The sequence below is a fragment of the Capra hircus genome, unplaced genomic scaffold, assembly GCF_001704415.2.
Source record: "Capra hircus breed San Clemente unplaced genomic scaffold, ASM170441v1, whole genome shotgun sequence".
Classification (NCBI taxonomy): Eukaryota; Metazoa; Chordata; class Mammalia; order Artiodactyla; family Bovidae; genus Capra; species Capra hircus.
In genome coordinates, this window is record NW_017189775.1 from 12834 (window position 1) to 27491 (window position 14658).

At 42.2% G+C, this 14658-nt stretch overlaps 1 protein-coding gene across 1 annotated transcript; it reads right to left on the reverse strand.

Annotated features, from left to right (window-relative positions):
* Positions 1–784: 784 nt before the first annotated feature.
* On the reverse strand, positions 785–12348 carry LOC108634671 (zinc finger protein 420-like). The gene is given in 5 exon segments (XM_018044733.1): positions 785–1284; positions 5903–6901; positions 7148–7417; positions 11198–11293; positions 12299–12348. Coding segments are annotated over 5 exon segments (1899 nt in total). The 5' UTR covers positions 12333–12348.
* Between the last annotated feature and the right edge of the window lie 2310 nt (positions 12349–14658).

Here is a 14658-nt window from a genome sequence, read left to right on the forward strand (position 1 = left end):
TGTTGTTTGATCCTTGATTAAAATACAGACTACAAGCTTCTAAAAACTTTTCTGTTTCTCTGATGTAATGATCTGTTAATGTGATTCATGTGGTTTACAAAATGGAGGCTAATGTAGTAAACATGGATGGACATTAATTATATTAATATGACTTTTCCAGAAAGAGTTTTCTACACTTACATCAGGTAGAAGAGAAGGTGTCCTTACTTCAAGCCTGCCAGGTAATATGCATGATTTCTCGATGTTGATGTTGTAAAAAGACTCGATTTTAATGAACAATCCTTGGTTTATGCTTAAAAAGCAATTGACATAATTATTGAAAACTGAGAGCAAACTTCCATCTCACTTTGAATTATTTCCTGAACACTTACATCATGGTGACAACACAGATGTTTGACATCAGTGACAAATACCTCCATTTAGAGGTTTAGTGTGCATATCAGATTACTGTGTTCTTAATCTTATAAACTGGAGAATAAATATAAATGATTCCCACCTAGTATAGAAGGGCTTCTCTTACAATTGAGGTAACAACCACCAAAAACAGAGGTTCGTAGATACAGTGGAAACAAATCATAGCATTGTAACTTGAGAGTTGAATGACATTCATTTGGTATGGTATGAATGAAATGCTTTCTAGTATGAATTCTCTGGCATTGATTTACTTTTGATGTTTGATTAAACACTTGTCTACATTTTTGTATTTCATTCATGTATCTTTCCAAAGTAAACACTCGTTGCTTCAAAATTGTATATTTAGGACCAACCTTTTTTTATCACTGACTCATTTCTAGGGTTTCTCTGCAGTATGTATTCTCTGACGGGGAGTGAGGTGATGGCTGTGATGAAATCCTTTGCCACATTCCTTACATGTCTAACATTTCTCTGCAGTATGAATTCTCTGATGTCAAGAAGGATCTGAACTCTGGGGAAAGGCTTTGCCACAGTCTGTACATTTATCAAGTCTCTCCCCAGTATGGATTCGTTGATGTCGAGAAAGATGTGAACAATGGATAAAGGCTTTGCCACATTTGTTACGTTTGTATGGCTTCTCCCCAGGATGAGTTCGCTGATGTACAGGAAGACTCAGATGCCAGTTAAAGGCTTTGCCACATTCTGTACATTTACAAGGTCTCTCCCCAGTGTGGATTCGTTGATGTTGAGTAAGGAGTGAATAATGGGTAAAGGATTTGCCACATTCTGTACATTTATAAGGTCTGTCCCCAGTATGGACTTGCTGATGTTCAGTTAAAGTTGAACTCTGCTTAAAAGCCTTGCCACATGCTGTACATTTATATTTTGGCCATCTGATGCAAAAAGCTGACTCATTCGAAAAGACCCTGGTGTTGGGAAAGATTGAAGGCAGGAGGAGAACGGGACGACAAAGGATGAGATGGTTGGATGGCATCACTGACTCAATGGACATGAGTTTGGGTAAACTCCAGGAGTTGGTGATGGACAGGGAGACCTGGCGTGCTGTGGTTCATGGGGTCACAAAGAGTTGGACATGACTGAGCGACTGAACTGATTCATGTCAATAAAATCAAGATTATTTTTAATGGGTTAAAATATATACATCTACTTGTGAATGATAGTCTTTGTATATTTTAAATACACTAGGGTGCAAACATATACAATGGTATAAGATAAATTAGAGCTCCTGGTTCTGCAACTTTAATTTCTTGACAATCTGTATCATTTTGTTGAGCTGTATCTTAGAAATTCAACACAGGTGAAAACAGACTAGCACCAATATGATTATTACAAATATTTTGGAAAAAAAATGTGAATAAGAAGACTATGTGTGATATGAGCATGGAGTGTACTGGAAACATCACACGTGGGCTTGAGTGATGAAAATGCCCACTCCCAAAACAGTGTCTATCATCAACACAGTGAGTGTTCATTTTCCAAAACAAAGAGAAACCAAAAAGACACGGAATTTCTCCATTAACTGTGAGGGTTTTCACACGTTACCCATTCCATTTTTCCACAGCCTTGTTTAAAGACAGAGGGAAAAAAATGAACTTCCTAGCCTGATAATCTCAGAGAAATCACCAGAGCCAGTGGACATCACCTGTCATGGTGTAAATGGATCATACGGAAGATGCACTATCAGAGCCTGGGCATTTAGGAGAAGGCACTGGCGCCCCATTCCAGTACTCTTGCCTGGAAAATCCAATGGACGGAGGAGCCTGGTGGCCTGCAGTCCATGGGGCCGCCAAGAGTCGGACACAACTGAGCGACTTCACTTTCACTTTTCACTTTCATGCATTGGAGATGGAAATGGCAACCCACTCCAGTGTTCTTGCCTGGAGAATCCCAGGGACGGAGAAGCCTGGTGGGCTGCCGACTATGGGGTCGCACAGAGTCGGACACGACTGAAGCGACTTAGCAGCAGCAGTAGCAGCAGCTAGGAAATTATAACTTGAACCTAACAAAAAGATATCAGTTTTATGCAAAATTCATTTTATATATACTTCCTCTGTTTTGTATCCTAACAGTGTGTTTAACTAGTAAGCCTTAGCATCACAGAGGACAGCGTCTCCTAGTTTTCTTTTTATTTCTGCACATTTTCTGAAAAATTCTGGATCACTGAGTTGATTCAATATATAAGGGCATTTTCTAACTCCTAAAGAGCTGAATTGCATCCACGTGTGAACTCATCATGGCATTTCCCCTACTTCCCGAAGATCCCAACACTGAACCACATCCCAGTGGGAATCTCGGATACCAGTGCCTCTCCGTGTTGATCTCTCACAAAGGGAATATGTTCACCAGCTGAAAGTCACTCATTCAGGTTGGGAATTCGTCATGTTCTATAGAAAGCCAGGATACAGACAATGGAGAACAGGATCTGGGACACAAGGGAGAGGTGGTCTAAAGAGCAGGTCTTCACTATGATAAGAAGAAAAGGGAAACAAGAGTTGATAACAAACACCTCAGGCAGAAAAATTAGAAGTAGAGAACTAAAGGTTTGCCGATTCTCAGTCTAGGCATTTCAGGAGGAAAACCAGACGCAGCCCCAGGCCTGGAACAGAAAGAGTACCTGAGAAGCTGCCATTTCCTCCTCTTCTTCCTCCTGCTCTGTCTTCTCTGGGGATGTTATGTAGCAAACACACCTCTGCATCTTGAGAAAATACCTTCAAAGGCATCCACAGAGCTCTTTATCCTGCAACTACTTCACCTACAGACAGAAGGACCTTGAAAAGCTGAAAAGACCCACCTCTCCTGCCCTGTCTCAGGAGAGATTCGGGAACACTCACCTCCTACCTGGAGACCAGCCTTTGAACTTATTTCTTGATTGTTCTCTCCTCAGAGAGAGCTCGTAACCCTCTGCTCACACAGATGATGTGAGCTGACTGATTTCCCTGGTCCAAATCCAGCTAGACCATCCCTGCAGCCTCACCTCAGACTGAAGCTAGGCCTCAGCTCTCACAGATGGACCAGGAGCCACGTCCTAAACCCGGGCCTCTCCTTAGAGTCCCCTGGAGCACTTCCTACACACCACACTGATGCTCCCACAGGACCAAGACAGAACTCTGTGGGGAGGTTATCGCTTAACACTGGTCAGGTGATCTTGATAGGAAACCAGGTTGAAACCACTTATAAGGTTCTTTCTGAACCATTTCAGTGAATATGAACCCCTCGAGGTCAGGTCCCCACTCTAAGAAGTTATAAATCTGCAGGTCTAAAGAGGGGCCATGAATGACTCTTCAGCAAGTTCCCTGTTTATTTTGATGCTTCTCCCCCAAGACCCACACTCAGGAGCCCTGAGCTTCAGCCCTCACACTCAGCACACCTAAGACCTCGCAGGAGAGGAGGTTCTAGGGCAGGAATTTCTTAGGTCAAGCTTAGGACCAAGCAGAGAAAGATCCAGTACTCGGGGTTCAGGCCTTTCTAAGAGACCTTGGTTGAAATGCTGTGGACTCGCCAGGCTGAGTATGGATCGGTCCATTCAATCCAAGAGGAGCAGTAATCTAGAGCTCTGAGGGTGTCACTGGAGGAGGGCCTGTGCAGTAGACCCTGGGGTTCAGCAAGACTACTGGTCTCAAGGTGGGTGGTCATCTAGTGTAGGTGTTCACAGGACTGGCTGGTGTGAGTTCAAGGACCTGCAGGCTGCCTCCTCCCCACACAGACGCTGAGGCATCAACAACATGCAGTAGTTCAGGTAAACTCTCAACAGTACTCTCTATGATCCTTCCTAGAACCATCACAATGTCCCAGCAGTTACAGAGAAGTGGGGGGCTGGGGGGGGGGGAGTACAATGGAGAAATGATGGGAAATAGCCAATTATTTGAAGCTTAAAGGCAGTATGGAAACTAATTGTTCCAGATATCATCCTTCTGTGCTAACAAAGAGTTTATTGTTAGGTATTTTCCCTTCAACCTTAAATCGGTAGGTTGACACTTCATTACACACCAATTTCATCACAAGAAACCGTCCAGTTTTATTAACATGTTATATCACATAGTCAGAATAAAACCTTTTCCAACCCACTGTGTAACTGAATAAAATACAGATTACAAGCATAAACAATGATATTCATTCCTCTGATACAATGATCTGAGAACTGTGATTCCTATGGTTACAAAATGGAGGTTAATTGTTAATGAAACAAGACATACACTAATTACATGACTTTTCTGTGACCGATTTCCATACATTTCTAGGGGATCAGAGATGTCTTTATTTGAAACATGTCAACTAATATTCATGACTTCTGTTGATATTATAAAGATACATCAAGATTTCAGTGAACTGTCATTGTATTTTACTTAAAAAGCAAGTGACATAACTATTGAAAATGTACATCTTACTTTAATATGTGGAATTACTCCCTGAACACTTACCTCATGGTGACCTACAGGGATGTTTGACATGAATGACTAACACCTCCATTTAGATGTACATGTTACATTCCTGTGTCCTTAATCTTCTAATGGAGAATAAATATAAATGATTTCTCCCTAGGATGGAAGGCCTTGTCTCATCTTTGAGATAGCAACCATCAAAAACATAACTTTGCATACACAATAGAGATGAAGCATAACAGCATGGAGTAATTTGAGAGTTGAATCACATTGATTTTGGTTTTCAAACAATCACAAATCATGTCAATATAAACAAAGATATATTGCTAATATTTGTAGATTTCTAAATACCAACCTTCATCTTGTGATCCATACTAACATATCAATTTTCTATCTGTTTTAACTATGGATTACTATCTACAATACTTCTCCTGAAGAGGAACTTGAAAAAACAGGATTGATGAAATGCTTTCTATTGTGTGGGCTTCCCTGATAGCTCAGTTGGTAAATAATCCACCTCCCACTCCAATATTCTGGCCTGGAGAATTCCATGGACACAGTCCATGGGGTTGCAAAGAGTTGGAAACAACTGAGCAACTTTCACTTTTTCCAGTGTGCAATTTCTATTTATTTAGATTTAATTTTTATTGAAAACTTTTCTACATTTTCTTTATGCCATTCCTTATCTTTTTCTTTCTTTTTTTTTTTTAATTCCTTATCTTTCTTAAATAAACGGTCTTGTATTTTCTGAAGTGTATGTTTAGGACAAACCTCTTCCATCACTTATTACTACGGTTTCTCTCCAGTACGTGCTCTCTGATCTCTAATAAGGTGAGAGCTCAGATTAAAGCCTTTGCTACTTCTCCAGTATGAATTCTCTGATGTTGAGTAAGACGTGAGTGCCCAATGAAGGTTTTTCCACATTGTTTACATTTCTAAGGTTTCTCTACAGTATGAATTCTCTGATGGTGAGTACGACCTGAGTGCTTTGAAGGCTTTTCCACATTCTTTACATTTCTAAGGTTTCTCTCCAGTATGAATTCTCTGATGGTAAGTTAGACCTGAGTAACTGCTAAAGTCTTTGCCACAATCCTTACATTTATAAGGCCTCTCCCCAGTATGAATTCTCTGGTGTTGAGTAAGATTTGAGTACCAACTGAAGGCTTTTCCGCATTCTATACATTTATAAGGCTTCTCTCCAGTATGAATTCGGTGGTGTTGAGTAAGAGTTGAGTAGTAACTGAAGGCTTTTCCACATTCTTTACATTTATAAGGCTTCTCTCCAGTATGAATTCGGTGGTGTTGAGTAAGAGTTGAGTAGTAACTGAAGGCTTTTCCACATTCTTTACATTTATAAGGCTTCTCTCCAGTATGAATTCTCTGATGGTAAATTAGACCTGAGTAACTGCTAAAGTCTTTGCCACAATCCTTACATTTATAAGGCCTCTCCCCAGTATGAATTCTCTGGTGTTGAGTAAGATTTGAGTACCGACTGAAGGCTTTTCCGCATTCTATACATTTATAAGGCTTCTCTCCAGTATGAATTCGGTGGTGTTGAGTAAGAGTTGAGTAGTAACTGAAGGCTTTTCCACATTCTTTACATTTATAAGGCTTCTCTCCAGTATGAATTCTCTGATGGCAAGTTAGACCTGAGTAACTGCTAAAGTCTTTGCCACAATCCTTACATTTATAAGGCCTCTCCCCAGTATGAATTCTCTGGTGTTGAGTAAGATTTGAGTACTGCCTGAAGGCTTTTCCGCATTCTATACATTCATAAGGCTTCTCTCCAGTATGAATTCGGTGGTGTCGAGTAAGAGTTAAGTGGTACCTGAAGGCTTTTCCACATTCTTTACATTTATAAGGCTTCTCTCCAGTATGAATTCGGTGGTGTTGAGTAAGAGTTGAGCGGTAACTGAAGGCTTTTCCGCATTCTTTACATTTATAAGATTTCTCTCCAGTATGGATTACTTGATGTGTAGTAAGACATGACTGCTGTCTAAACGCTTTGCCACAATCCTCACATTTATGAGGCCTCTCTCCAGTATGAATTCTCTGATGGCGAGTAAGACGAGAGTGCTTGCTAAAGTCTTTGCCACAACACTTACATTTATAAGGCCTCTCCCCAGTATGAATTCTCTGGTGTTCAATAAGAGTTGAGCAGCGACTGAAGGCTTTTCCGCATTCTTTACATTTATAAGGCTTCTCTCCAGAATGAATTCGCTGGTGTTGATGATGAGCTGAGTAGTAACTGAAGGCTCTTCCACATTCTTTACATTTATAAGGCTTCTCCCCAGTATGAATTCTCTGGTGTTCAATAAGAGTTGAGCAGCGACTGAAGGCTTTTCCGCATTCTTTACATTTATAAGGTTTCTCTCCAGTATGAATTCTCTGGTGATCACTAAGATATGACTTCTGATTAAAGGCTTTGCCACACTCTGCACATTTATAAGGCCTCTCCCCAGTGTGAATGCGCTGATGTTGACTAAGGTTTGAGTAACACATAAATGCTTTTTCACATTCTTTACATTCATCAGGTTTCTTGCCCGTGTGGATTTGCTGATCTTGACTAAGCTCTGAATTCTGCTTAGAGGTGTTGCCACACTCTGTGTATTTGAAAGGTTTCCATCCTGAATGAATTTTCCTGTGTCTACTTAGACTGGATGAGTTAGTAAAGGCTTTCTCACATTGCTTACACTTGTAACTTTTGTGCGGATTCTGAATACTCTGCTGTTGAGTGAGATTTGAAGACTGATTAGAAACATCACCATATTCACAATTGTAAGTCTTCTCTCCAGTATGTGTACTCTCATTTAGTGGAAGACTTGATGTTTGATGAAAAGATGTTCCTACATGTACTTTTGTTAGAATCTCTGTCTGAAGATTGAGGTCCATGATGTTTCATAGGGTGAGAGTCTTGTTCAGTTTTACACCCAGTTTCATTGCATGCATGGCTTCTCACTCCACCGTAAATATTCTTGTAATTATTGGGGGTAGAGCTCTTACTTAAGGCCTGACTCGTGTTATTACACGTGAGAAGTTGTTCCGTATTAACCGTGTCATGATGTGTATTGAACAGTGATGGTGGCATTAACTCTTTTCCATTAATATCAACATTACACATTTTGGAATGGAGAGAAACAGTCTGTTGGTAGAAGAATAATGACCCCTTGGTCACAGATCCCTCAAGCTCATTATTTTGTGAGTTTTCCCCATCATTATTAAATTTCTGGTTTTCAGACGTGCTTGAATGTATGTGTAATCGAAGCCTGTGTTCAGAGTGGTTTGCATGAGGATTTGCAATAGAGACTGGATGACTTTCTAGATTTTTCACATTTCCCTTCAGAGAATGTGTATGTTTCAAAAACTGCTTTAAGCCTTTGGTTGAACAGATACACTTCTCTGCAGCTGTTGATAACTGAAATGGGTGTTTTCCACAGTTTGACTCACATTGCTCATTTCTTATGGCAGTAATGTCCAGCATTGTGTGAAACTGTCTTGGTTTCTTTCTGTCCATATAAACATCTTCTCGGTCTTTCACATACCCCCATATATTCCTGGACTTTCATTAAATGTTCATTTCCAAGGTAAGCTCTTTCATATATTCCTAGCTTTGCTTCTTGGATTAAGTTTTCTAATCTTTGATTCTTTGACATCAAACCACAGGTGTTGTGAGAAGACACAGCTGAAATACATCAAATGAAAGTTTTCTTATCTACCTTTCCTATCTACTGGGGCTGGCGTGAGCTCAGCTGGGACAGAAGGGGAGCCTCATTCTCTGTGGGAAGAGAACACGGCAACAGTCTGTGGCAGCAGGACAGAGTGAGACCTGTACACAGGGTACTGATGCCAGCCCTGCCCACCCAGCCTGAGAGGGTATCTGCTGCTGCATCAAAGGCTGGGTGCTGAAATGTGGGGTCTGGAGAGCAGACCCAGGCAGAGGACTGCTGTGGGCTGTGAGCAGACAACCTGAGGGGCCGGGGGTGATGGACGAGCTCTATAACTAGAATGCTTATGGAGGAAGCCTGACCACCAGAGAGCAGAGCGCCTTTGTTGACTGATGCCCAAAGGGAAGACCCACCATTGCAGCCCCTCTTCCCCTGTGCTGGCCCCTCCTCTCCCAGCACTAGGAAGGGCCACCACCCAGGTGGGCTCTATTGAGCTCCAGCCACAGCCTCCCCCCTGCACCTCCTCCACAATCAGCAGACTCCTGTGCTCTGGGGCAGCTTCTGGAGCAGACACCTGTGGGTGGCCCACACACATAGAAGGCAGCTGAAAGCTCAGCTAGCCCCAGGGTTAAGGAAGGAAAACTGAAGTCTCTCCTAACGGTTACACAAACCATGCTTTTATACCTGCAACTGGTTTTGTCAACTCAGCCCGTACAGAACATCTGAATGGACAACCAGGGCTCCCACAGACATGGGAGGTGTAGCTTTAGCAGCTGTAGACTTTGTGGGGATGTATACTAGGGGGAAGGGCCAGGCTAGAGTCTGAGCTGCCCCCAGAGCACCACAGCAGGTCCAGCTCCATGAATGCAATTCTGGGACCTGAGTTCACTGGATCTCTGCTGGTGTTCCAGTGAAAACAACATCTGAGGAGGCACATCTCTCTGCTTTCACAAACAGTTTATGTAAATCCCTAAAAGTGAAAGCTGCTGGCACCACAGCAATGTGCCAGCATGCCCATGGTTGAAGGGGGGCCAATGCAGTGCCAACATGGGGTCACATGAGACTCACACAGTGCCTGAGCACACCCCAAGGTGAACAATCCCAGAAGAGCAATGCTTAGTGGCTTCTCTCCCAGTGGGTGTCCTCCAATCCTACCTGCCTTGACTACAGATCAGAATCACAGCGAAGAAACACATCTGGGGGCTCTTCTCCACAAACCAAGAAGCAGACCCCACCCCAACAGACCAGTGACAACCATAGAGCCAAGAGGAAATTCCCCTCAATATTTTGGGGAGGCACGGGTCACAATAACAGCAATCAAAGCCCAGATCAAGGGGATAAGTGTACAAGCCTGTGGACCAACCTCACCCCCTAGGGGGAAGACAACAGAGCAAGAGGAGCTAGGATCCTGCAGCCTGCAGAACAGACCACAAACCCAGAAAATTTGACAAAATGGGATGACAAAGAAGTATGGTGTAGAGGAAGGAGCAAGACAAAAAGCTACAACAACCACTAAATGAAGAAGAGACAGGCAGTCTAATGATTACTCTTCCACTTAAGTCATCTTAAATGCTGATGCCACTAGGTGCCCTCTAATTCCTTAACCACTTTTTATTTTAGCACGTTCTATATGATGTTTCCATATAAAAATCATAAATGATACTGACATAGGTCTAATCAGAAAGCAAGGACATGTAGGACAAAGTCTGGGGAAGTTGATAACAAGATTCATTAAATAAAGAAGCAGTTCTTGAGAAATTAAGAAATGAGACTTTCAAAGTATGGTGTGAACACTATCAATGCTCTGTGGAGATCGAATTGGGAAGGAAATCTTAAAAAGAGTAGATATCTATATGTGAAATGGATTCTTTTTGCAGTACAACATTGTAAATGAGTTATACTACCAATAAGAACGTTATAAAAAGATTCTATACTCGAAACATTATAATAGTTTGAAACCATTAAAAATTTGGTGGAAAACGTTTTAAGCTCTTATGCCAATTTATTTGAAATTTTTTTGGAGTTAATTGAATATATTTAAGTCTTTTCAGTTCAATTCAGTTCAGTTAAGCCTTTTAGCATTGAGGAATTGGGGCAGATACACTTAACATTTCATATGAGTTCATATGAAGAAAACAGAAACTTTGAAGTAATCCTGAGATTGGCATTCTTTCTCTTTAGGGAGGTTTTGGTTTATACAGTGAAGAAATTACTTGAATTTAAAATTTATAAGATCATATTTGTAGCTTCCAGTGTTTTAGGAATTATGTCAGAAAAAAAAAAAAAAAAAACTGTCCCCAATATTCCTAGAACTTTGGCAGTATGTCCTCAATTCCGCTCACACACTGTCATCTAGAGGTAGAAATTTTCATAGGAGCCGTCTTAGAGTTTTTCAGAAATGTTCAGTTTTCCGAGGGGCCCCCTGCCCCCCACGAAATGGAATAGTAATCGATTCATGCAGGTTGTCACCGGCCAAGAGAAGGGTTTCAGTTCTCACTGTGATTGAGAAAAGTAATCACTGGAGATGAATTCAGGAATGATTTAAAGAGACAGAACGGGGCAGGTGATATCCGCCTATGACAGCAACAGAAAGAAACCCAGACTTCTCTAAAATCATTTCCATTGAAGCAGATCTTCCCAAACCACATGATAAAGATGAATTCCTCACTAATCCCTGTTCCTGTTGTGGACTGGTCGGCTTCATCCATTGACCCCTACCTGTGTATACGGCTGGCGTCTCCAGTCTCCTTACATCCCAGGGAGTCTTCATTTGCTCCAGAAATGTGACCAGGTCTGGCTTAGAGACCACAAGACCTGCTATCAGGAAAAGGAATATTCGTTTTGCTAGAGATTCATCAGTTTCCAATCTAATATGTATTCAAGTGAGAAGAAAAGGCCCATGTGCTACGTCGCGCCCGTCACGTCTGACTCTTTGCCACCCTATAGACTGTAGCCGCCAGGGTCCTCTGTCCATGGGAGTGTCCAGGCAAAAGTACTGAGTGGGTTGCCATGTCCTCCTCCACGAGTTCTTCCAAACCCAGGGATCAAACGCACTTCTTTTATGTCTCCTGCATTAGCAGGCAGGTTCTTTACCACTAGTGCCACCTGGGAAGCCCAGAGAAGGCATGGTAAAATGTTAATACAGCCTAGAACTAAAGTATGTGGGGACATTATTTCCTAAGCTGTATTAAAATTCCCTGGTGGCTCAGCTGGTAAAGAAGCCACCTGCACTGTGGGAGAGCTGTGTTTGATGCCTGGGTTGGGAAGATCCTCTGGAAAGGGAACGGCTACCCACTCCACTATTATGCCCTGGAGAATTCCATGGACTATTCCATAGGCTCGCAAAGAGTCAGACATGACTGTTACCTTGCTTATTACATTATTAATATTCTAGAGAAGGCATGGTTGAATGTTAATACAGCCTAGAAAGTTATATCCCCAAATACTTTATCGAAGCACTTTTCTAACTAACAAATACATAAAGAAAAGTTCTTGAGATTCTAGTCAAGTACTACTAAGGCCAAAGTAAGTAAGTGGGAGATATCTGATTTATAAAGGAGAGTGGCACCCTTTTATACCACAGAACCTACAGAATTACCACTCACCTAGAAGAAGGAGGCAGATTCCATCAAGGAAAAGTTAGAATCATAATGAATCCTCATGAAGCCTTCTTTCTCAACTCATAAATATCCATTTTCCCATAGAAAGCAGGGATCTGAAACTATTATAAGGAGCAGAAGATTCTAGGAGACATTCTAGAAATACAGGAACCAAAACCGAGTGGGTAGAGAAGGGATTCCGGAAGGCAGTTATCCTCACCCAAGGAGGCCAGGTTCCTGTAGTTCTCTAACATCACGTCCCTGTACAATTCTCGCTGCCCGAGGTCCAGGCATTCCCACTCCTCTTCAGTGAAGTCTATGGCCACGTCCTGGAATGTCAGCCGTCCCTGAAATGCAAAGTACAGGTGCCATGTGGCCATGGGAAGACTTCCTAATGTGACCCAAGAGGAAACCAGCAAGAGAAATGGTTTTGATTTAGGAGAATGTCTGGTGTTACACAAGAATATAATTTTTACACAGTAATATTTTCTACCACATTTTTAGCCCCAAGAAAAGAGGATGAGATACGATCCATGAACCACTACAGAAATTATTCTGATTTGAAAGAGAAATCATATGATCAGATCAACATTGGCATAGTTATTTCTGAGTGTTGTACTCAGTTGACAGACGATAAACTGACTATCAAAAGAAACAGGAAATATTTTTAAAAAGCACTTCCTGATCCAAATATTCTGGAGTGGGCTCAGTGTGCCACATTTTTCACAAGCTTATTTGAACGAGTAATTTTGAAAATTCGGCTCCATGAGTGACAATGTGTGAACAGCAACGAGGTAGAATAGTAAGGAAAGAATTCACATTTAACTTTGAAGTTTAAGTGATTTACAGGTTTTACAGGTCTGATAGGATAGTAATCTCGGCAGCAAGAATCATTTTAACAGTCTGGTATATACTACTTTCTGACAGTTTTCAGAGTCTTGAATGTATAACAGAAATAATTTAAAATCAATAATGTTGCAGTATCATCTTTCAGCAAATATTTTAACAAACATTCTTTAAATGACAGCTTAAGGGACTGGGGAGCCTGGTGGTTTTCCGTCTATGGGGTTGCACAGAGTCGGACACGACTGGAGCGACTTAGCAGCAGCAGCAACTTTTACTTCAGTTTGTGACTCTAGACTTTAATCAAACACAGCCAAATGCACAGAGCTAACTCTAATGAAAGTTTATAGAAATTTCTGTATTTGTAAATAATACTAAAAACAAGAAAAGTGTTAGTCACTCAGTCGTGTCCTACTCTTTCCCACCCCAGGGACTGTAGCTTGCCAGGCTTCTCTGTCCATGGGATTGTCAAGGCAGGAATACTGGAGTGGGTAGCTATTCCCTGCTTCACGGAATCTTCAAAAAAGTAAAACAAAAAATCAATCAAATGATGTTAACATGTTCATGCATACAGACATACACTAAAATGGGACTGTGTACTTATTAAGAGACAAATTGTCATGTCAATAAAATCAGGATAATTTTTAAATGATTGAAATATACATAAATATTTGAGGATGATATTGTTAGGTAGGTAGAATAGGGAAAAGGAGTCCAAAATGGCGGTGGCTAAAAGACAAGGAAGGTCAAGGAGGGTCCAAGGACCAGGAGTGGGATGCCACTGCCTTCTCCTAAAGAAACAGCACTCCTGCTTAAACCCAATTCGCATAGGGCAGGCTCCAAATCTTTGTTGTGATGAGACAAAGAACTGAGGAACATACACCCGCGTGACATCTATGGTGCCATGACTGGGATGTAACCAGGCTGAAACAACCTCCCAGCGGAAGAGGCCAAGCACAGCAGGAGTCCAACTCAGCGAAGCTCCCGCGATAGAAGCGGAAGGCGAAGAAACCCAGCACAGGGGAAGGCCCATCGTGCTGGATACCGGGACAGCGAAAAACAAACTCAGCAGAAAGGTCACGCGGCCCAGTCTCTGATCCCAGAAGACCTCCGATTAAGGTAAGAGGTCCTCACTGGAGGGATATGCCTAATGAAATCTTAATTCCTTTACAATCTCTCCTTTCTTGTTGCCTCGAACCTCCTGCAAACAGGCGGGTGGCAGGGGGCACAATTGAGGGACTCTGGAGAGGCTACTCCTCAGCATGCCCCAAAGGCGCTGTCTGCTGAGCCCCAGCAGCTGTTTACACAAGCCGGTGGGGGTTCTTCTGTCCTTTCTCTTCTCTGTGCCAAGGATCAGACCAATGAAATTGTGAGCACTGGTCAGATATTTAGCAAATTTTCTGGCGGGCCATGAAGGGGATTCCTTGGCACGTTTTTCCCCACTGCTTTTTCCTCCTGTCCTTCAGCTCTCTCCCGGTACTCAAGCTCAGCCAAAACTAATGAAACTCAGGCTCTGGTATCTCATTGCAAAAATTCATTGAGAGACAAAGAGGTGGATTTGTTAGGATCCAGAGAGAAGCCACTCTTCAGGGTGTGAACCATTGCCAAGGGCAAGGGCTGGGGCCACAGCATAAGGCCTGGCTAGGTTTGGGGGGGGGGGGTGAAAATCATATGCTAATGAGTGGGAGGATCACCCCAACCATTGGGGCACCACCCACTCCTCCCTCATATGCCTTG